Source organism: Pelodiscus sinensis, chromosome 19 (assembly GCF_049634645.1).
Source record: "Pelodiscus sinensis isolate JC-2024 chromosome 19, ASM4963464v1, whole genome shotgun sequence".
Classification (NCBI taxonomy): domain Eukaryota; kingdom Metazoa; phylum Chordata; order Testudines; family Trionychidae; genus Pelodiscus; species Pelodiscus sinensis.
In genome coordinates, this window is record NC_134729.1 from 10,067,783 (window position 1) to 10,091,767 (window position 23,985).

Below are 23,985 nucleotides of genomic sequence, written 5' to 3' on the forward strand. Positions count from 1 at the left end.
CCCCGCCGCGCTGCCTCGGGGGCCCCTCGCTCCAGCTCCCAGCCCACGGGCCAGCCCCGCTCCGCTCCCCGGGCTGCAGCCGGGCGAGCCACGCCCAGCCCCCGGGAGGGAGCCTGACTGCGAGGGGCGCAGGACACAGGGCCCAAGGCACAGGCAGAGGCCAGGGCGGCAGCAGCAAAAGCCTCGAAGTCCTGGCAGGGCCTGCCCGCTGCTCTGCTGGGCGGATGTTGCAGCTCCAGCCGCTTGCGCCCTGCCCCCGAGCGGGCAGCCCTGGCTGGTGGGTGGCTGGGCAGGTCTGGAACGACCTGGCTCTCAGGTAGCACCAATGGGGCAGATCCCCCCCCCCCCCCACGTCAATCAGCAACACTCCCTTAGCGTCAGCCCAGACGCCAGATCGATGCCAGTGGAACATCTAGTTTATGTAGCTACCAGCTTCAACCAGCACGGGCTGAGGGATGGGGCCAGGCCCAGCTCAGTGCACCCTGACAGCCGAGGTTATCACCACTCTACAGCTAGGAAAACGAGGCACTGAGACAGGGCTATGGTCACGCAGTGGCACAACCCAGGGCTCCTGCCTGCCAAGTGTCCCCATGCCAGGGCCCGAGTCCTGGCTCCCAGCTCCAGGGCCCCTGCCCAGACTCAGTAGATCCCACTGCAGAGCTGGGACTAGAACCCCCGAGACTTAGCATTGCTGGAAGCAGTAACCAGCTCCATGGTCAGACCTCGGACCTGGGGATGCGTCAAGGAGGGCATGCTTAAAGCTGCCATGCTGGGATAATCGTGTAAGGTGGCAGTTCTCATACTTTCGTATTGGTTTCCTCTTTCTCATCGCAAGCCTCTGAGAGCCACCCCCATATAAGAGAAAGACACTTTTTATACGTAACATTATAATAAATGCTGGAGGCAAAACAGGGTTTGGGGTGGAGGCTGACAGCTGGCAACCCCCATATAATAACCTCACAACCCCCAGTCTGAGACCCCCTGGTGAAAGGCATCCAAAGGAGGGGCATGGTGCAGTGATGGACATAGCCTGGAAAAGAAGATGGGGGGAATATGGACTTCTAGGTTCCATTCCCAGCTGTGGGAGAGGAGTGGTGTCTAGTGGTTAGAGGAAGCCAGGATGCTTGGGTTCTGGCCAGGCCAGGCCAAAGAGTGTGCAGGGCCTAAGGCAAAAAGCTGACAGTGGCTGAGCTGCATGGCTCCTAGCCAGGGCAGCGAGCGACCAGGAGTACCAGGCACTACAGGGCCCAGAAAGCACAGGGCCCAAGGCAACCACCTTGCTCGCCTTGTCCTAAGGCAGGGCCTGGTTCTAGCTGTGTTCCACTCTGTAAGAGGGGGATAATACCTGCCATGCTTAAAGACAGTCAACGTGACCTTGATTCTTTTAAAAAAAGGAACTAAATGTAGTTTGGGTCCAATACGCCCCCCCCCCCCCAAATCCTCTGCCAATTTTGGTTTTACAGCCACATTTCCCTTTTCAAGGGCCCCACCCATAGCCGGACAGTAACTAGGACCAGCGAAAATGCTGCAAAGCATAAACTTGGAAAAGTAAGGCCGCTTTTGCCTTGCTCCCCTAGGCAGCGTTGCCAATCCAACCAGTGAAAAATACCAAGACGGGACTCAAACCAAATCTTAAGGCTGGCTTCAAAATCATGCGATTTTATAAATACTTGGTGGGGTGTTTATTTACTTCCTGCTGCCAGGACCTCTAACAGGTCACATGGTTCAAGCTCTCTCTGCAGTGAAGAGGGTTAGACAGGGGTTTATCCACCCAAGGAAATTACCTGGAATATATGTAATATATATATATATAATGAATAGGAATATAGCAACTCCAGTCAAATTTCCCCATGCAAACTGAATAAAGCCAGGGAAGCTTGCATGATTTGGCGACTGGTGCTTTAAGAAAAAAAATCCCCACACACAACTAGTGTCAGCCTTGTGCCCAAAGCACAAAGGTTGCTACGAGTAACAATATGAAGGTTACATTTAAAAAAATCACAGCCGTGCTCCTTTGTACAGGCAGTGGCAGCCAGAGGCAGAGCTGGGCGGGAGTTTTATCGCCAGAAAATACTGATTTATTGACAACAAAACTTTTCAAGGACAGGGATTTGTTTCAATGAATGGTTTCTCAGGTCAAAACGAGACATCCACCCCCCCCATTAATCCAGTGTTTTGGACACTCACCTCTGCTGTGGAAGACCCAGGTTCAAGGTCCTGCACTCTGATTCACTCCAGTGTAGAATGGGAGCAAATTTCAAACCCTCCAGTTTTCATGAAACACAATGGCTGTATCTAGACTGGCCAGTTTTTCCAGAAAATCAGCCACATTTCCGGAAAAACTTGCCAGCTGTCTACACTGGCCGCTTGAATTTCCGCAAAAGCACTGACGATCTCATGCAAGATTGTCAGTGTTCTTGCGGAAATACTATGCTGCTCCCTTTTGGGCAAAACTTTTGCACAAAAGGGCCAGTGTAGACAGCCCAGATTTGTTTTGCGCAAAAAAGCCCCAATCACGAAAATGGCGATCGGGGCTTTTTTGCAGAAAAGCATGTCTAGATTGGCACGGATGCTCTGTTCCGAAAATGCTTTTAACGGAAAACTTTTCCGTTAAAAGCATTTCCGGAAAATCATGCCAGTCTAGATGTAGCCAATCTGCTACCAGCCTGATCGGGCTTGGAAGCCTGTTGTGCAAGAGGCTGTACGGAAGGGTTCGTCCCTTGGATTTAATCCTGATATACTGCTTTTCATTCACAGGGGTTTCTTCTCTCCCTTCCCCCACACAACAGAATCAGCTGGCCCCTTTCGAAGCAGATTCACACACATGGAATTACACCGCAATAAGGAAGATGGGGAGAGAGTCACCTTTAGATGGGAGCATTCTGCTTCTGCAGTCCACACACAGCTGGCAGCAGGCCTTGCTGCACCCCGAAGTTGGCCTGGCTGTTCGCCTCTCCTGCCCCAGCCTCATTGATTGAGAAGACTATCGATTCAGACAGGACTACTGTGAGCCCCTTGGAGCTGTGTAATACAGGCCACAGGGCTTCCCCCAGTCAACTCCTGTTTGAGTTGGAGCAAATCTTTTCCCTCCCATCCTGATTGAAACAGTGTCAGTGATGACAGATCCACCACAATGCTTAGTGAATTGTTCCACTAGCTAATTCCCTCCTCCCCACCTTTCGGGTTAAAAATCTGCTCTTTCTCTGAATTTGTCTAGTTTCAGCTTCCAGCAACTGGCTCTCCTTAGACTTGTGTCTGCTAGCAGGACTAGCCTATTATCAGTTTTATTCCCCATGGAGGAAGTTCTAGACAGGAATCACAGCACCCCTTAACGAGCTATATCAATTGCGTGCCTACAGTCTCAGCATAGAGCAGGTCCTTCCTTCTTGAACTGTGGCCACCAGAACTGGCCCTTGTGTTCCAGCAGTGGCCGCACCCCTGTCGGACACAGAGAGAAAATAGCCTCTCTGCTCTACTTCCAATGCCCGTTCGTTCCTTGGCCAGACTCTGCCTCCCCACTTAAGCCCTGACACCTGTCCTTTGTGCTTCCAACTCACAGTAAGTTCACGTGCCCCATGTCAGCTGCCAGTCCCCCACCACACCCCTGAACTCCTTTGGCTGCCGGGGTGAGGAACAGCTCCAGGCTCGACTCAGCAGCAATTGTCCCCCTGGAGTCGAACACCCCACATACCGGGCCTCTTTTTTTTTTTTTTTTTAAACAAAACTTTATTGGTAATTGTTTCAAATATGTTTACAACAAAGCACACTGTTAAAGAGGAAGTGGGGGTTGGGGGGGGTTGTTTTGTTTTTGTTTTTTCCAGTGAAACAAGTTTTCTCGGATGACACAGACGTGTTTCCCGGGGCGGATGTTAGCTCCACCCTCTAGATGGGACCCTCAAGCTTCTTTGTGGGAAAGGGGATTGTTTGGGGGAGGGGGAGGGCTAGCCACCGGGCTCCCCTCCTCCGCTCCCGACAGCGCTCATGTATTTATAATATATATAATTTATCTATGAAACCAAAAGAAGCTCACACACCTCCGCCCCGGAGAGAAACAAGAAATTCAACCGGCTGGTGAATACACACGGGGGAGACAGGCTGGGGGGGGTTAGAACAGGACCACCACACTGATGCACTGCATTGGGGGCAGGCAGGGGAGGATAAGAAAAGAATCAAACAGGAGGAATAGTAAATGAATAGGACAAGAGCCTTCCCCCACCCCCCAACCTTCCCCTCCACCCCCAATAAAGCAAAACCATGGCTGGGTATCAGCACCCTTCCCCCACGCTGATCTCTCTTTGAGGGGCTAATCCTGGTCTAATGACACTCCCCAACCTGACCACAGATCTAATGGGGTCACCCCCTGGAGGCGGCAGGTGGGGTCAATTCAGACAGGGAATCAGAGCCTACTTGGGATCCTGTGTTTGGCCTCCCCCCAACTCAATTTTCGGGTTTCTCCTCCCCCTTCTCATCTTAAAACAAGAATTGAGAGCATGCCATTGGAGGTGCAGAATGGAGCCCCAGAAGATTGTGGGTAATGCGAATCCTTCCTCCCCCCCACCAGAAAATCCTTTTGAGTTCTCTCTGCAGGGCCCCATTTAGCCTACAGGGGAGGGAGGGAGGGAGGAAGGGACAGACAAGCCTCCACTGACCAAGTACCCCAGAACCAGATCTTACCTGCACCTGCCACTCGACACACAAGAGGCCAGGCCAAGGAAGGGATGTTGGGAGGGGGAAGGGAAGGGAGCTGCTCAAATTCAAAGACCAGATTCAAGAGGCTGCATTTCCAAGGGGAGCTAAAAATCCAAAACCCACCGGGGAGATTCTCTCTCCCAGCAACTCCACTCCAGCCTGTAACTGACCCCCCGAGCTCCTCCCGCCAGCATAAGACACCCCCAAACCAGAGTGCAGCGCGGGTGGGGAAATACTGTCAGTTTCAATCTTTTTTTCTTGCTAAAACCTGGACACCTTCAAACTTGGAGAGTTAAAATTCCTGGTGCAGGGATGGGGAGGGGAGTATCACTGGGGAGGGGGGGGCTGATGTAGGGTAAATTAACCCAACCCAGCCCTACGTCTGAATGTTTAAAACCTCTTCCTCCCATCCCCTAAAGGAAAAGAAGGTTTAATTTACTTATTTATTTTAAATTTTAAAAAAGGAGTCCAACCTCCTCCCTCCCCCCCTTTTATAAAATGAGACTAGATTTCCCTCTTTCCAGAGTGGTGGTGGGGAGGCTGGGATTTTTCACCCCTCCCCCAACTCCCCATTATGGGGAGGATTCAAAACTGTTCTGGAAGCCAAGATGTTGATCTGCCATGAAGGTGGGTGCTGGGGCATATATTCCCCACACCTTGCTCCCAGAAGCCTTTGCAAATAGCCACAGTCTTTTGGGAGGAGGGATCTGATGGCAAAGTACACCCACCGCCCCCCTCCAAACACTAAAATCCACAAATAAAGCCGGCCAGGACTGTGGGGGTGCAGCGTGTGTGGATTGGGGAGGCAGTGTGGGGAGGTGGATAACCGGCTCAGTGTGAAGGGGTGGAAAGTAACTAGTGTGTGTGTGGGGGGGGGAAATCTGTGTGAATCCCAGGTGAGGGGGATGATGAGAACTGTTGGGGGTGGGGGCTGCAGGCTTGTGATGGCGGGAGGGGGGAAGCATGGGGGCCAGGGCTGTGAATGGGGGAAATTAGACTCCTGCCCATCTCTACTGTCATTTGCTTTGCACAGGTTTAGAACGGGTGGGTCTCCCGCTAGCCCCCCACTCGGATCCAGGCAAATCCCTACCCCCCGCCCACAAAAATAAAACACACAGGCAAGGAACTCTGGCCTTTCTGCTGATCAAATCCAACCCCGCCCCCACCTGCTCCGCACGTGCCCTCCCCGAGGGCGGGGGGCTGCTGGCCCTAGAACTCGGCAAACTCCTTGGCGCACTTCTCGGTGACTGAGACCCGGATCTCCTCTTCCTCGTAGTCATCAAAGTTACTCGTGTCGCCGGGGCCTTTGCACTTTGGTATAAAGGGGGCTTCCACCTGCAAAGGGAGGTTGTGGATGAGGTGAGGGCTCAGCGTTTGCACCCCCTGCACACACAGCTGGGTCACGAGCAAGCAGGGGTCAGCCTCCGTGCCCCATCCAGCCAGAAAACCTCACACTTTACAATCATTGAAGGGAGGACCATGATCCCCAGGGGAACCCAGGATCAGGGCCCTCAGCACCCGTAAAGGATACAAGATTGGGCCCCTTGGCAACCAGGTGAGGGATGCAGGATCAGCGCTTCCTCAAACCCCATTCTATCTGGTCAGAACCAGCTCTTCTCACCCCTCCTTTGCAATCAGGAAAGGGCCGGGGAAGGGGGTCTCAAGCCCCTTGGATCCCCACAACAGCCCTCACTTGCAGCATTATCAGGGTTTGAATCAGAACATTCAGCACAGCCCCCTCCCAACTGAGCTAGAGGACTAATGCCATCAGCTGGCAGCAGCAGTAGTAGGCTGTTATCCTCGGGGCAAGGACAGGACTGTGCTTTTGCCACCATTTACAATCAGGTGCCTGAGGACTCCCTACTCGAAACCGACGCTGCATGATCACATCTCCCCCTAGTGGCTGGATCCAGCCATAACTTCCTGCTACAGAGCCCCAGCAGCCTGGGCACAGATGAGCCCATGTACCAGGTGCTGCTGACGGAGGCTGTGTGCCTGTGGGATGCCCCCCGTCCCCTCGGCCGGCCCCACCCATCGCCCCCAGACACCTTTCTCTGGTAGACAGCGATCCAGTCCGTGGTCGCGAACCACTTGTGGTTCTTGATGTCGTTGACCCCGTTCTTGAGGTTGCCAAAGCGCTTGGTGAGGTCGACTTGCAGCAGGTTCCGGAGCAGGTCCTTCAGGTCTGAGCTGAAGTGAGACGGGAACCGGACCTGGGGTGAGGAGGAGACAGAGGTTACCTGCCCTGCCCTTACGGCTAGATTCCTAAATGCACCTAGTCATGTACAGCCCCTGATTGGGGGGGGGGGGGGGGGCGTGTCCTGTGTAATTAGACACTACCGTAATATACCCAACGTACAGCCCCTAACACTGGGGGGAGAGGGGGGGAGTCCTGTATCCTGGGCTTCTCTTGGGCACCTAGGCACTACCGTAATACATCTAACATACAGCTCCTAGTGGGTCCTAGACTACTCCCAAGTGCCTGGGCTGTGTCTAGACTGGCCAGTTTTTCCGGAAAATCAGCCGCTTTTCAGGAAAAACTTGCCAGCTGCCTACACTGGCCGCTTGAATTTCCGCAAAAGCACTGACTTCCTACTGTAAGAAATCAGTGCTTTTTGCGGAAATACTATGCTGCTCCCGTTCAGGTGAAAGTCCTTTTGCGCAAAAGGGCCAGGGTAGACAGCTCAGGTTTGTTTTCCGCAAAAAAGCCCCGATCGCGAAAATGGCGATCAGGGTTTTTTGTTTTTTTTTTTGCAGAAAAGCGCATCTAGATTGGCACGGACGCTTTTCCACAAAAAGTGCTTTTGCGGAAAAGCGTCCGTGCCAATCTAGATGCTCTGTTCCGAAAATGCTTTTAACGGAAAACTTTTCAGTTAAAAGCATTTCTGGAAAATCATGCCAGTCTAGACGTAGCCCTAGTGTACAGCTCCTGGGTGGGCGGAGGGGCTGGACTACTTCTGGGATACACCTAATGTACAAACTCCTAGTGTGTGTGTGGGTCCTGGACTACTCCTGGGTGCCTGGGCACTACCATAATATACCTTGGCTGCATCTAGACTGGCATGATTTTGCGGAAATACTTTTAACAGAAAAGTTTTTCCCTTAAAAGTATTTCCGCAAAAGAGTGTCTAGATTGCGCAAAAGCAACCGTGCCCAGTATAGACGCGCTTTTGCGCAAGAAAGCTCTGATGGCCATTTTAGCCATCGGGCTTTCTTGCGCAAAAATGTAAGGTGCCTGTCTACACTGGCCTCTTGCACAAGTATTCTTGCGCAAGAGGGCTTATCCCTGAGCGAGAGCGTCAAAGTATTTGCGCAAGAAGCACTGAATTCTTACATTAGTGCTCGTGCAAATTCAAGTGGCCAGTGTAGACAGCTGGCAAGTTTTTGCGCAAAATCTTGCCAGTTTAGATGCACCCATACTGTACAGCCCCTAGTGGGAGGAGGGGGCCTTGGACTACTCCTGGGTACCTGGGCACTACCATAATACATCTAATAATTAAAAAGCGCTTTAAAATCATTCCAGGATGAGAAGTGAGGGCTGCCGGGGACTGACATGGGCTGAAAGGGCTAATTAGCAGCAGCCCCTTTAACGCTTACTGAGCACTTATCCTCCACAGATCTCAAAGCAGAGCTGCTGCATCATATTACACAGGGGAAACTGAGGCCCAGGGCAGGGAAGTGACTTGCCCAACAGCACCCAGCAGGCCTGCAGGAGAACCAGGAATAGAATCCAGGTCTGCTGAATTCCCACGAGGCCACGCAGCTGTGTGTTTAAAGCTGACTGTGCCCGCCCCAAGTGCTTTGAGATCCTTGGCAAGAAGGTGCTGAGGTGGGCAGGGGAATATTATGGGCTCTGGGTTACTATGGCAACGAATGCTCCAACAGTGCCTGGGGGTGGCTGATGTGTTTAAGGAAAGTTTAGTCTTGAAATACTGCAGGGTTGTGGGGGTCTTGCCTTCAGCTTTTTTATACACTGGGGCGAATTGCACCTGCTCCAGGCATCCCCCCGTGAGTCAGAGGGAGCACGACTCCCTGGGGCGGGGATGGAGTCCACGTGTTGGGGTGTAGGGGTACATTGGGAAGGTGGCTACGCGTTGGAGAACAGGGGCATGTGACCAGGGAGGGTCCCTGTATTGGGGTGCAGGGGGAACGGGGTACCTGACAGGGAGGATCCCCGTGTGTTGAGGGCTGGGAAAGCACAGGAGGGTATGAGCGTGTCTGATCAGCTGCTAAGCCTTGGCCCGCCCCTTTTGCTGGTGAACCCCAACAAAAACAGCACCCCAAATACCTTGCCAGAGACGATCTTCTCATAGATCTGAATGGGCTGGTCTGCGAAGAATGGGGGGTATCCAGCCGCCATCTCGTAGATGAGGACACCCAGAGCCCACCAGTCCACAGCTTTGTTATAACCCTGTAGGGAAAAGCGGGCCAGGGTCATGCACGGATCATTTGGGAGGAACAGCCTGGTGGGCAGGGGTCCGAGATAGGCCAGGCCCTTCCTGACTCACCTTGCTGAGGATGATTTCGGGGGCCAGGTATTCGGGGGTACCACACAGGGTCCAGGTTCGGCCTTTCACCCGCTTGGCAAAACCAAAATCCGTCACCTGGAGCCAATAACAGAGAAGGAGAAGCCAGATAAGCCCAGAGGCTGTGAAAGCGGGAGGGTGAGGGGAGTGTGGGAGCAGATGACTGATGTATTCCAGCCCCGTTATGTTTCTGGAGGTGGGTCGGAGGGGATCTCGCTGCAGGGAGCCAGGAGCCAGCACCAGAATGGGGAGGGACAAGGGGGACAGCATCACCTCGATGTAGCCCTGTTGGTCTATCAGGAGATTCTCTGGCTTCAGGTCTCGGTAGATGAGGTCCAGTGAGTGCAGATACTCAAAGGTCAGGACAATCTGAGCAGCGTAGAACCGGGCGTGAGGTTCACTGCAGCAAAGCGAGAGGAGAGTGTGGGCATCCTTGGGCCTGATCTGCTCCATTTCAGTCAGCCCAGCACCCTCGGCACGTCTAGCCCCCCCCCCACCTCCTTCATTATAGATCCTGGACTCCTTCTACTCTGGCAACCCCATGCAAGATACCCCAACCGTTCTGAGCTTTGTATTCCATCTGTCCTAGCCAGACCACTAGCCTTTGCACCCCCCTGGCTAGATCACTGGCTCTATCCAGTCCCTCCAGACCAGCATCTCCCCCTAGCCCCAACACACACTCATCTAACCTGGCCCCACCTCACCTGGCATCCCCGCAGCTGACCGTGGCTAGTGCTGGCAGAAGACCTCAGCAGCCCTCCCCATAGGGATCCCTTCCTGACTAGCCCAGCTGGGCATCGGGCCACAACCCACAGCATGGGGAGTCACTGTTCCTGGAGAAAAGGGCTAATCCCTACTAAGCAAGGAGCGGGGAAACTGAGGCACCGAGCGATTCTTCCTCTCCCACAAGGAATGAATGGCAGAGACCAGACTCAGACCCCATCCCTCTGCTCTGTGTGCTAGACCCCACTGTCCCCCCAAGCCAGGAGCCCAAGAGCCACCCACCACCGGCTCACCTGAACCTCCCGATCCGCCGTAGGTGGGAGAACATCTCCCCGCCTGGGATGTATTCCATCACCATGTACAGATTGGAGTTATCCTACAAGGAAGGGCAGCAGCGACTGAGTCCCAGCGACAGAGCCCCGCTAGCCCCTCGCCAGCACCGCTGACACTGGGGCAAAGCTGCACAACACACCCTGGCTCCTTTATGAGCCCGAGGCACTGGCCTGGCCCGGCCCACGACACAGTGCACCCGCCACAGGGGAGAGAACAGCCTACTACTGCTGCTGGTTGCTGCCATTACTGCTTCAGCTCAAGGGCTCGACTGTGGTGCTGAAGGTCGAGTTGCTGCACAGACCCGACTGAGGAGCAGGATCACCAATAAGAGTTTTATGTGCTTGGAGTATTTAGTGCTACGGCCCTAGAATATTTAACCCCCGTCCTCCCTGCTCCCCTGGCCTGGGGGTTGACTAGTTGCTTCCCCCCCACCTTGCTGCCTCTAACAGAAAGAGGCAACGAGGGGAGGTGGGGGAAGAGGAAGAGGTGTTTCAAAGTGGCAGTGCCACGTGGAGCCTGGGGCCAGACCCTGGGCTCCATGTGACGCTGCTATTTTGAAAGTCCCCAGCTGGCCCCAGGCAGCACCGCATGGAGCCTGGGGTCTACCACTCTGAAATGCCGTGTGCAGCCAGAGCCAGGTGGGGACGCCCCCGCTGACCCTAGGCTCCATGCGGCGCTGCTGCTTTGAAATGCCACAGGGAGCATGGGGCCAGTTCTCTCTGCAGCGCTTTCGCCTTTGAAGTGTAGCAGCAGCCCTGGGGGTGCCCGCCTTAATCACAGAACCATAGAGCTGGAAGAGACCTCAGAAGGTCATCAAGTCCAGCCCCCTGCCCTAGGCAGGACCAATCCCAACTAAATCAACCCGGCCAGAGCTTTGTCAAGCCGAGACTTAAACACCTCTAGGGATGGAGACTCCACTACTTCCCTAGGTAGCCCATTCCAATGCTTCACTATCCTCCTAGTGAAATAGTTTTTCCTAATATCCAACCTGGACCTCTCCCACCGCAACTTAAACATAAGAACGGCCGTACTGGGTCAGACCAAAGGTCCATCTAGCCCAGTGTCCTGTCTGCTGACAGTGGCCAGTGACAGGTGACCTGGAGGGGGTGGACCAAAGACAATGATCAAGCAATTTGTCTCGTGCCATCCATCTCCAGCCTCTGACAAACAGAGGCCAGGGACACCATTCCTACCCCCTGGCTAATAGCCTTTTATGGACCTAACCTCCAAGAATGTATCTAGCTTCTCATTAAACTCTGTTACAGTTCTAGCCTTCACAGCCTCCTCTGGCAAAGAGTTCCACAGGTTGACTACACCCTGTGTGAAGAAGAACTTTCACTTATTAGTTTTAAACCTGCTATTCATTAATTTCATTTGGTGTCCTCTAGTCCTTATATTATGGGAACTAAAGAATAACTTTTTTTATTCACCCTCTCCACACCACTCATGATTTTATAGACCTCTATCATATCCCCCCTAAGTCTCCTCTTTTCCAAATTGAAAAGTCCCAGTCACTTTAGCCTCTCCTCATATGGGACCTGTTCCAAACCCCTAATCATTTTAGTTGCCCTTTTCTGAACCCTTTCCAAGGCCAAAATATCTTTTTTGAGGTGAGGAGACCACATCTGTACACAGTATTCAAGATGTGGGCATACCATAGTTTTATACAGGGGCAGTAAGATATTCTGGGTCTTATTTTCTATCCCTTTCCTAATAATTCCTAGCATCCTATTTGCCTTTTTGACCACCGCTGCACACTGTGTGGACGTTTTCAGAGAACTGTCCATGATAACTCCAAGATCTCTTTCCTGATTTGTCGTAGCCAAATTAACCCCCATCATACTATATGTATAGCTGGGGTTATTTTTTCCGATGTGCATTACTTTACACTTATTCACATTAAACTTCATTTGCCATTTTGTTGCCCTAACACTGAGTTTGGTGAGATCTTTTTGAAATTCTTCACAGTCTGCTTCTGTCTTGACTATCCTGAACAGTTTAGTACCATCCGCAAACTTTACTACCTCACTGCTTGCCCCTTTCTCTAAATCATTTATGAATAAGTTGAACAGGATCGGTCCCAGGACTGACCCTTGGGGGACACCACTAGTTACCTCTCTCCACTCTGAAAATTTACCATTTATTCCTACCTTTTCTTTTCTGTCTTTTAACCAGTTCTCAATCCATGAAAGGACCTTCCCTCTTGAGACCACTTCTCCTTGTTCTCCCATCCATCACTACTGAGAACAGCCTCTCTCCACCCTCTTTGGAACCCCTCCCTTCAGGAAGTTGAAGGCTGCTACCAAATCCCCCCTCACTCTTCTCTTCTGCAAACTAAACAGACCCAACTTCCTCAGCCTCTCCTCGTAGGTCATATGCTCCAGCCCCCTAATCATTTTGGTTGCCCTCCGCTGGACCCTCCCCAATGCGTCCACATCCTTTTTGTAGTGGGGGGCCCAAAACTGGACACAATACTCCAGATGTGGCCTCACAAGAGCCGAATAAAGGGGAATAATCTCTGGATCTGCTGGCAATGCTCCTCTTAATGCAACCTAATATGCCATTAGCCTTCTTGGCTACAAGGGCACACTGTTGACTCATATCCAGCTTCTCATCCACTGTAACCCTCGGGTCCTTTTCTGCAGAACTGCTACTTAGCTGGTTGGTCCCTAGCCTGTAACTATGCTTGGGATTCTTCCATCCCAAGTGCAGGACTCTGCACTTGTCCTTGTTGAACATCATCAGCAGGGCTCACCAAACCACGGTGAGCCCTGCTTGCCAGCCGCGCTGTCCGGCGATCTGCGCATGTGCAGATCATTCTGCACGTGTGCAGATCGCCCGAACCCGGCTCTTCCAGGTTATTTGTCGAGCCCTGATCATCAGATTTCTTGTGGCCCAATCCTCCAATTTGTCTAAGTCACTCTGGACCCTATCTCTGCCCTAGAGTGTATCTACCTCTCCCCCTAGCTTAGTGTCATCTGCAAACTTGCTGCGGGTGCAATCCACCCCCTCATCCAGGTCACTAATAAAGATATTGAACAAAACCGGTCCTGGAACCGAACCTTGGGGCACTCCGCTAGAAACCAACCACCATCCTGACATCGAGCCGTCGATCACTACCCGCTGGGCCTGACTTTCTTTCTAGCCAGTTTTCTATCCATGTTACTGTCTATTTATCCAATCCACATTCCCTTAACTTGCTGGCAAGACTATTGTGGGGGACCGTATCAAAAGCCTTGCTAAAGTAATGGTAAATCACATCAGCTGACTTTCCCATTTCTACAGAGCCAGTTACCTCATCATAGAAGCTAATCGGATTGGTCAGGCACGACTTGCCCTTTGTGAATCCATGCTGACTATTCCTGATCACTTTCCCCTCTTCCAAGTGCCTCAACATGGATTCCTTAAGGATGCCCTCCATGATTTTTCCAAGGACTGAAGTAAGACTGACCGGCCTATAGTTCCCTGGATCATCCTTCTTCCATTTTTGAAGATGGGCACTACATTTGCCTTTTCCCAGTCATTCGGGATCTCTCCCGATCTCCACGGCACTTCAAAGATAATGGCCAAAGGCTCCTCAATGACATTTGCCAACTCCCTCAGTACCCTCGGGTGCATTAAGTCCAGACCCATGGATTTGTGTTTAGCTTTTCTAAATAGTTCCTAACCTGTTCTTTCCCCACCTACAGCTGTCCATCTTCATCCCATCTTGTGTCACTTAGCGCATTAGTCTGGGAGCCCACCTTCAGCTTTCCCCACATCATCTGTCACTAGGTTACCTCCTTCGTCCAGTAGGGGCCACACACCCTCTCTGATCACCTTCTTCTTGCTAACATGCCTGTAGAAACCTTTCTTGTTCCCCTTCACATCCTTAGCCAGTCGCAATTCCAATTGTGCTTTCGCCTTCCTGTTAACCCCCTGGCATTCTCGAGCTAGACATTTATAACCCTCCCTGGTCATTTGTCCAAGTTTCCACTTCTTGTAAGCTCCCTTTTTGTGCTTAAGTTCACCAAGGATTTCCCCTGTAAGCCAATCTGGTTTCCTACCATGTCTGCTTCTCTTGCTACGTGTCGTGATGGTTTCTTTCTGTGCCTTCAATAAGGCTTCTTTAAAATACTGCCAGCTGTCCTGGACTCCTTTCCCCTTCATGTTAACATCCCAGGGGATTCTGCCCATCAGGTCTCTGAAGGAGTCAAAGTCCGCTGTTCTGAAGTCCAAGGTGTGTATTTTACTACTCTCTTTCCTTCCTCTGGTCAGGATCCTGAAATCTACCATCTCCTGATCACTGCTTCCCAGGTTCTCACCCACCTCCACTCCTCTATTAGTTCCTCCCTGTTTGTGAGCATTGACTAATCGAATAGTCGCTGCGATTAGCTCAGAGGCAGGGCCACTCCACCCCCAGACCATGATTGCCCCCCTTCCCACTAGGCACCCATGCTGTGGAAGAGACTTGGTGAGCACCCCCACCCCCAAGCCAACCAGGGCCTGGGGGCAGGGGAGCGTGCAAAGCCTCCTCCTGCCTTGCGGGTAGCATGTGGCACTTTGAAGTGCTGCAGGCTCCTTGCAGGGCCCGGGCAGGGTGAAGGAAGCTCCACACAGCTCCCCTGCCCCCGGCCAATCAGGCCCTGATTGGCCTGGGAGCGCCCGAAACCTCCTCCACTCCCCGCCCACCTTGCGAGCAGAGCGCGGCGCTTCAAAACGCCACGTGCTCCTGGCAGGGCGGGAGGGGGCTTGGTGCGCTCCCCCGCCCCAGGCCAACTAGGGCCTGCAGGCAGGGAAACCCACGAAGCCTCCTCCGCTCTGCACCCGCCCTGCGAGGTGCATGCGGCACGTTGATCCAGCCCGCAGAGGCCCTTTTGCCCAGCCCTGGATTAGCTGATTAATCTAAATTTAACACCCCTACCTGGGGGCAGGTCTGGGAGGGCCCAAGAGGGATTTCCCAGCTCCGATGCCTACAATCAAAGCAGCCTGAACCCAAAAGGCTGCCTGGTCGGGCACCCCAAAGGAGCAGGGGCTGGAAGCGAAACTTCTCCAAAGCAGAGAGGGAAACTGACCAGGCTGGCCAGCGGCTGCCCCTCCTTGGTGGCTGGGAAGTCAAACAGCAGCCTTGGGAATAACTCCACCCAGCCCAGCCAGCGAGAGCCCCTCCAGGCTTGAGCACTAAGCGTCCGCACACCACCGGCAGCCCAAGGTCATTTCCAGCTGGCCCTGTGGCAAGGGTACAACTGGGGCACATCAAGTCCGAGGCATTTTCCGGAGCCACATTAGGAGCAGCCGCCATGAGCCAAGATGCACAGTCGCAGCCTCACTCTCTGTGGCCCCCCGTCCTCGCAGCCCTGCCGCCACCCGGCCACGGATGTTAAAAGGGACGGTGCTTTGACTGCAGCGGCTGTGACATCTCGGCTCCGTTACTGCTTTACCCCACGGCCCCATGGCTCCGTGGTTGGACGGTCTCGGTCGGGTCGCTCACTGTTTCATAACGAACGTGGCCAGATTTGCAGCAGGCGGCGCTGGGCTGGCGGGGCCCGGAGCGGTTTGGTGACATCAGTGAGACGCTTGGTCCGGTGGAGCTAAGCAGGGCTCAGGTGTCACTATATAAACTGGGCTCCTAAAGGAAGTTCTTGGGAGCCAGCTCCAGGACACAGCCCCAGGCTCTGAGCTGCCACCTCCCACCCCCGCCAGCCCTGCCCTGCAGCAGCCGGTGTCCCCACACGCCCTGGCCCCACCAGGACACAGGAAAAGCTCGTCTGCCTTGTGGGCAGTGGGGGCACCGTGTGCTCAGCGTGGGCCTCCTGGGCTAGTGACTGCTAATAAATAGGGGCTAAGGCCCTTACTGTGTGAGGCTCTGTCACTGGTCAAAGACCCCGCAAACCTGCGGAGTGGGAGGTGGCACCTGAGCCCATGGAAGGGTGAGGGTCGGTGCCTAAGAGGCTTGTGCCTTGAGCCCTAAAGGTGGGGCCCCTAAAGTGTCTGCAGGACACAGCCTTTCTGACCCTCCACAAACCAGACAGGCTCCAGCTTGGGACACCCTGGTGATACCGTGATGGGGCCGAGTCAGCGCATCCCGGGCCAGACTCCTGTCTCAGTGCAGTGACTCTGGCGCTGAATTCAGGGGTTCGGCCCTGAGGTATTCACTTGATGCTGTTGTAGAAGAAGCGACTGGCCCAGCGCGCCAGGCCATGTACAGAAGCTGCTGCCCTGGTGCTACTGTGCCACCCAAGATCTATAGCCCATCCCCGGGCAGCCGGCACGGAGCAGGTGTGACATTCCCACTGTGGCAGCTTCTGCGGACCAGGACCAGAACCCTGCTATTTAATCATGGAATGAAAAGGGGCCACAAGGAAACGACTCCGCCAGTCACCACTTGCTGCCAACAGCCCATCCCCCTAGCGTCCAGGCTCCTGCTGGGCTGCAATTCGTCCTGCAGCTGCCTCTGAGCTGATGCTACAACCTACAAACTGCAGGCTTACGCCCGAGAGAGAGGTCTCCCTTCAGAGCCCCCCCTGCTTAATCGGGCCAGCGCCGGTGGTGCTGTTGAGCTAGAAAAGGCACAGCTACCTTTGCTCTCCCACCTACACAGAGGATGCGGGTCGCAGGCCCAAAGATCCAGCTAAGGGGAGAGGGTCCAAGTCCCATCCCGAGGGCCCTGACTTTCCGCTTTCACGGAGACTCCATCCGGAGGAAACACGTGATGAACAGAACACAAAAACGGCCAGACTGGGTCAGACCAACGGTCCGTCCAGCCCAGTATCCTGTCTGCCGACAGTGGCCAATGCAGGTGCCCCAGAGGGAGGTGTCACAAGAGATAACCCTCACGTGATCCCTCCCGTCACCCACCTCCAGAGGAAAGTCTCTGGTTTCAAAGTCTCCACAAAGTCAGTCACGCGTGGCGTTTAGCTTCCTTTGAGGCACCCCCGCAAGCCAGACCTCAGGCCCCAGGGCTAGCACGTGGGAACTGGGAACTGAAACTGACTAGGAACGAAAGCAAAACTGACAGGGGATAAGGGTCACTGTTCAAAACCTGGAGTCAAAAGCAGCCGGGGTGAGAAAGGGGAACGATACAAACAGATTTCTCTGACCCCAGACGTCACCCCAGGAACGTTTGCTCCGAGGATACAAGCGCGGCACTGTGCCCGTCGATTTCCTCAGCGCAGCTTTGCTTTTAAATAGGAGACGCATCCGGGGGATTATGGGAGTTGGGGGCTGGGCTGGCGAGCGAAGGCCACCTACCTTGAAAGAATACTCTAGCTTGACGAGGAATGGAAAGTTGACGGCCTGGAGGATGCGTTTCTCATTGAGGGTGTGCTCGATTTGTTTCAGCTTCACTACCTGGGAGAGAAAAGGAAGCAGCAACATCAGGTCTTCCTCTGTGGCAGTGTCCCCTGGGCCTCCCACACATTCCCCTTTCCAGCCAGGCCCGGCATCCCCCCATGGGGCTCAGCCCCCAACGCCTCCCCTGCGCTGGGGATGCCACGGCCCCAGGCCACCTCTCCGCAGCAGCTCCCGGCCTCTCACCTTCTGTTTATCCAGGATCTTCATGGCATAGTGGTTCCCGGTCTCTTTGTGTTTCACCAGCATCACCCTCCCAAAGGAGCCCGTGCCCAGGGTCTTGATTCGATCAAACTGATCCAAACTGGCCGTGTTCTAGAAAGCAGAAAGAGAAACTTGAAGGGGGCCAGACTGGCCCTGGGGGCAGCAGGGAGAAGGAACATGCCTGGGACAAGGGCATTTGCACTGCAGGACTGGAGGGATCTTTGATGAGCACCAGGGGGTCAGAGCTTTGGTTTTTATCGCTCACCAGAAAGGCAGCACCTCCAGGGTCAGCACTGACGGATGGGACAGCCCCCCCCCCCCCCCGCGTGAGCCCCCCCGCAGCCCAGCCCCCCCCCCCAGTGCCGCACTGGGGCTGTTCTTGAGAACGAAGGCTGCAATGAAGCAGCCAGCAGATGTCACAATTCACAGAGGAAACAACCAAGTGTCTAAGGAGACACAGGCAAGGGACCCCCCTGCAGTTCCGGATGGGCGACCGGCCCAGCTCTACTGGCCTGAGACAGTGGGACTGGTGGGTTAGAAGGGGGCAGGAGCTGGGACTCAGGAGTGAAATGTAGTGGCCAGAGGAACCAAAAGATCTCTTCCTAGCTCTGCCACCAATGTCCTGTACCCGTGACCACGTCCCTTGCCCCTCTGGGCCTCAGTTTCCCCACCCATGCCATGGAGGGAGTGACCTGGCGTGTGCAGGAGGAGCAGCAAAGCCATATTGCCGGCAGAGGGACCAGCAGCTCTGCCTCAGGAATTACCCAGATCCCTCCACAGGTGGGATTTCCAATGGGGCGGATCCGGGGCTGACCCCAAAAGCTTTTCTGGCACCTACGGACCCAAGTGCAGAGAGGAGTCGAACCTTCGGAGACCTTGGCCCTCCAGTTACCAGAGGGCAGATGGGGGCAGGAGAAGAGCAACATGGTCCACTCAGCTCCACCCCCAGGAGCGCAAGTAACCCCAGGCCCTGAGCAGAGGGTGGAAGGTGGGTCAGCGGTGGGGAGAGAGAGCCGGGGTGGGGGGAGGCTGCAGAGTAATCAGCCTGGGCTGCTGAGGCCTGGAGTGGGGGGTGATGTGGGCTTGGGGGCACAGTACCTGGGAGGGGTTCTCCCATTTCTTGAGGAAGTCTTCTTTGGCTTTGGCTAGGAACTCCTTCACTGTAAGGGAAGCAGAGAGGGGGCTGTGAGAGGAGGGGTCAGCAGGGGTCGTCCTCAGCCCAGAGAACAGAGCTCCCCCTGCAGCCGCCCCTGCCCCCCAGCCCAATGAGTCACAGACGGGGCGGGGAGTTTAACGGCGGCACCAGCTTGGCTACAAAGGCTGCTCAGCTGGGATTGGCTAGAGTCCGTGTGGGGCGCTCTGGCAGCAACCCCACGCTGGGCCCGCCCTGGACACACCCAACAGTCCCGCCAGGGGGGCGGTGCAGCCCTAGTGCCTACTCCCCCCCCGCCCCGCACATGCCCCTCGACACAGCTTGACCCCCACCAGGACACACGTGTCCAACCCCACAGCCCAATGAACCCCCGTGTGGGTCACTGGCCCTGGCGGGAAGATGAGGACCCAGCAAAGGGGGCGGGGGAGGTCTCCATTCAAAGGGTCAAGGCCCAGGTCTCACCTTCGTTCAACCATGCAGCAGCCCGCAGCAATGACACCAGCGGGCCACAAGGGGGTGCTGCAGCCTCAGACACCCACAGCCACAGCAGCCAGCCATGAAAGTCCCAAACCCCAGGAGTTTTAACCCCTTTGTGGGCAAAGCCCAATCGGCCCCAGCCTGGGATCTGCCAAATTCCCAGCTCAGGGGTCATGAAGGGCTCTCCTGTCCTTTGGGCCAGTTCCCAGCTGTGGGATTGGAGGATTCCTGCAGCATCCTGAGGGATACTGGGACTGAGCCCTTAGATCTTTGCTGCCTCCTGCTGCCCCACACAGGGACAAGTCCCACAGCTCTGAACAGTGCAAAGATGCCAGGAGACAGGCACGTCTGGCACCGCAGCCAGGCCAAGCACAGAGCAGCACCGCAGGGGGGGGGGGTAGAACCCAGAGCTCACCCCTGCCTCTGCCCCCACAGGAAAGTCCCCCCCACAGCGGAGAAGCATAAACTCAATGGCCTCGCTGGGATCAGTTACGTCAGGAGGGGACAACCTAAAGCCTAGATCCAGAGCTGCGGGCGGCCACAGGTGCACGACCCAGGAGTTCACTCCCTGCAGCCCCATGCTCACTGCTATGCCCCCCTCCCACAGCTGGGGACAGACCCCCCCAAGCGCCCCGGTTCTCCCGTTCCAATCACTAAACAGCAATACACCTATGCAAACCCGGCATCAGCGCATCCCGTCCCTGCAGCTCCTGCCCCCAAGAAAGGGCTGAGGCGAGGACCTGACATCCTGCACAGCTGACTGCAAGAGGGAAGGCGACCAGGACTGAAGGGATTCCGCCTGATCCCACAGGGCAGGGAAGGCCTGCGAGGGGTCACACGACCAGATATTTGCTGGATAACCACCCCCAGCCCCCACAGCCCATCATGTCTGGAGACCCACAGAGGGGGACTGAATTCACATCCACTTCCCCCCAGACGCGCGCGCAGGGAGCCGCAGCTCAGTCTGTCTGACCTACTTTCACTTTGTCTCCTACTCTCTCCAAATTATTTATAGAAACAGGCTTGGCTCATCAGCCACCGTCTCCCGCCATCGATCCCAGCCCCAAGGGGGGGGGGGGGGGAAGAGGGATCCCTGCATGGACGTGGGGCATGCAGGGGGATCCTGCCCTCCCCCCCAGGCAAGGCCATATCCTGCACTATCTTGGACATACCTAGAACTAAATTTATGTAGCTTAGGAGTTTGTTGTGTGACAAGGGAGCGTGGTTGTGTGCCAGTGCAGAGGCAATGTCTCCAGCCGAGATCCGACAGGGACCCTGGCAAGGGGCCACCTGAACCTATGGGGCCAGGAAGTCTCTAGGGCCGATGTAACACCCTGGCTATGCGACCCCCAGCTGCTGAAGCTGCACCCGAGGAGAAGCGTCCTGCCGGTGCAGGACCGGGCTGGAATGGGGTGAGAACGACAACGCTTAGCAGGCAGGCGGGTTCTTTGCTGGGTTTTCCTGCAAGGCTTTTCCCTCGCAAACCAACACGCTGGGGGGTCCCTTACACCCGCAGGCGACCGCGCTGGTGGAGCCTCCGAGGAAAGAGGGCAAAGCAGCCTGGCTGAGGCCAGCTGACTTGCTGGGGAGCTCACTGTGCAGGCAGGGAGCTGTACCGTCCGGAAATCCCGAGGCAGGAAGGAGACGCAGGACTCCACCCCAGAGGGGTGATGACAGAGCCATACGCCTAAGGGGCTGCCCTGGCAGGACCACACCAGGCCAATACAGCAGCAGTTGCCCTGACCTGTGACCCTCCCCCCCCGTCATTGTTCTTCCCTGGCATCATCCACCCCAGATCAACGGAGGAGGGGAGATGAGCTCCTCTGCCTTCTCCCGGAGCCCTCGGGGACTTGTGAGGCTCCGCTACTCAGTCATACACTTGAGCCTCAAAATCTGGCAACCCGGGGAAACAGGCTGGGCCGGATTAAAGATTTTTGTCAGGCCAGAGAGGGCCCTGCGGGGTCTGGGTGCGAGAGGGAGGGCGTGAGGCACTTACTCCCGCTCCCTGGGGCACCCACGGCTCCGCGCTCCCCACCACTCCCGGGAACGGCCCCCAGCCCCACCGCATGCTGCTGTTCCCCCGAGTGGCAGTGCAGAGCCGCTGCCTCCTCCATACCACGCGTGTTCCCAGGTTAGGGACACCCGGCGCGTGGCGGTTCAAGTGTAGAAACAGGGAGGCGTCCCAGATTGCGGTGGAGGAACCTTCTCTGCCCCAGCAGACTCTAATCCACTCGGCCCATCCCCAGTCATTGCTCCCTTTTGGACCCGTCTCCTCTGAGAGGCTCTTTCTTTCTCTTCAAGACCCTGGCCCTTGGCACAGGGCATCGGGCCAAAAGCTCTGGGATGGAGACTGGGGCTGACAGCCTCACCGCACTTTCTAGCACTAGGGTGAAGCTTGCTTGTGCGAGAGAGAGAGAGAGAGAGAGAGAGAGAGAGAGAGAGCGCGCACGCGCGTGCAAGAGAGCACAAGAGCTTCTTTGGGGGCCTGTTCAAGAAGACGGAGCCACCTGCCACAGGATCTAAGGATCATTCTGAATTTCCCCGCCTCCTGCTCCTAGTGCTGAGCTTCCTCAGACCAGTCTTCACTATAAACACAGGCCCTAACCAAACACACACTTCCATGCACATACAGGTTCCCCTCCCGCCCCCCGGCCAGCCTGGACTGAAAAGCGCCCAAACACTATGGTAACGAGGGCAGGAGAGGAAGATACAAGGGGCCTCTGGACTGGTCAGTTTCACTCCTTCGCCAGCAGGTTTTAGCACTGGGCTGGCAGGACGGAGGATTAATCCTGCAGCTGAGCGTATGGACAGACCCCGGCACTAAGCCCAACTGACTGTACTTGTGGGGGGGCCTGGAATAACCAGTTGCAAGCTCTGGGGGCTCCATTGCAAGTGCTCTGAGGCAGATGCCGGTTCATTTCAGGTCCATACAGAGCCCAGGCAGCAGGAGGCCTTGGGTGCAATCAGTGTGTCTGGGGGCCATTGGAATTTAAAAAAAACATGTAATGAGCAGCCAATTCAAATTTGACCTCCAGAAATGTAAGTTTGGGTTAAAACCCCAAATGCTTTTTAAAAACCAAGTTTAAAACTAACTGGAATATTCCAAGTCCCACTTGAAACAGACAAAGGTCCCTCCAGCCCACTTGCAGTTCAGAGAATCCGAGGATGAAACTGACCATAAAGCAAGAGCGAAATTAACACCACGAAAATTTCCTTCAGCAAGCAGACAGACCTGCCTCTCGCGGTTTTATACAGATGCCCAGCTCCCCAATACCTTCCACACAAAAGCAATAGTGGGTCCAGGGTAACATTTTCCAAGGGACTTAGAGGCTTTAGGAGCCTGCATGTCACTAACTCAAAGAGTGAGCAGCAAACTGGATTTTTAGAACCTTTGCGTTCTACTAACCCTGAGGTTTGTAGCTATTCCGTTCCTGCTCGGTGTCCTTTCAGCTGGGAGAGCCCCTTTAAAGGCCCACAAACGCATTTCCATGTCAGTTTTATCAGCTGGCACAAACCTGACGTATGGAACTAATTGACTGTGTCTAATTACACACCAGACTAGCACACAGACCCGCGCCAGGAGAAGCACCAGAGGATAGGTGGCTAATGGGGATGTTTTCATACTGCTAATCTTTTGTACCACCTTCCAAAGAACGGAGCAAAACCGTATCCTCCTTCAGCCTTTCAGGAGGTGGGCGCTAGTTCCTTTTTTCTGGGCAGGAAAACTGAGGGAGGGAGCCATGACCTCACCCACTGTTACACAGGAAGTAGAAGAATACCAAGAGTCAGATTCTCAGCCCCTCCCTCTACCTGTGCTCTAACCATTAGTCCCCATTTCTCTCCCAGAGCTGGGAACAGAACCCAGGAGTTCTGATTCGCGACCCCTTGCTCTAACCACTAGATATCACTGTCCACTCCAAAGCCAGGAACCCGTCTCCCATTACTTACTCTGACCACTTGCACTCTTACTCATCACACTGCCGTGCAGTTCTGTTGTAAGGATGCAGGATTTACAGTTCACAGCACAAGGTATTAGTAGAACACCTGGGACAGGAACCAACCCCGGTACACGGAAAGGAAAATGCATTAGAAGGTCGGACCACTTAGGACCACAGATCCAGTTAACAAAGCCTTTTTCTGCGGAAGGGAAATCAGAGCCTGATTCAGAGACCAGCAGGGCACATCACCAGGGCTCTGGGGGCCTGTAATTAGGAGAGATCAGAGTTATCTGGAAGAGAGTTGAGTCTCCTAATCAGAGGGCAGACTGCTCTTAAAGAGACATGGCCAGTTTTAGGCCCAGCATTTGGGATTACAGATAGTTTCTTGAGAGCATCATGCTTCACCTCTGGATTTCAAACCAAGTTCAAGTTCTCAGTCCCCACTTCACGGTGCTCCATGACCTGCCTTGAGGGGGAACCTATGTGGGCTTATGACTTTGGCTGAAGGATAATGGTTGACAACTCTACCTCACTGGTACAATGGCACCTCCACCATGGGGAAGTTCTTTGTGCAGGAGCCCTCTTGTAGGCTGTGGAACTACCTGCCACATGA

The 23,985-nt window shown here is 54.8% G+C and overlaps 1 protein-coding gene across 7 annotated transcripts in view; it reads right to left on the minus strand.

The window, feature by feature from the left end:
- Positions 1-3,697: 3,697 nt before the first annotated feature.
- PRKACA (protein kinase cAMP-activated catalytic subunit alpha) overlaps positions 3,698-23,985 on the minus strand; it is a 50,960-nt gene continuing 30,672 nt past the window's right edge. For 6 of the 7 annotated variants that reach the window (XM_075902210.1, XM_075902209.1, XM_075902206.1 and 3 more), the window contains exons 2-10: positions 18,903-18,964; positions 17,787-17,915; positions 17,502-17,600; positions 10,232-10,314; positions 9,489-9,615; positions 9,198-9,293; positions 8,978-9,100; positions 6,738-6,902; positions 3,698-6,024 (exon numbers count right to left, since the gene is read on the minus strand). In XM_075902210.1, the coding sequence (XP_075758325.1) occupies positions 5,899-6,024; positions 6,738-6,902; positions 8,978-9,100; positions 9,198-9,293; positions 9,489-9,615; positions 10,232-10,314; positions 17,502-17,600; positions 17,787-17,915; positions 18,903-18,964 (1,010 nt within the window). In that variant the 3' untranslated portion in view covers positions 3,698-5,898. Of the gene's footprint in view, positions 6,025-6,737; positions 6,903-8,977; positions 9,101-9,197; positions 9,294-9,488; positions 9,616-10,231; positions 10,315-17,501; positions 17,601-17,786; positions 17,916-18,902; positions 18,965-23,382; positions 23,423-23,985 lie in introns of those variants that run through there. The other variant, XM_075902208.1, reaches the window with a different exon arrangement.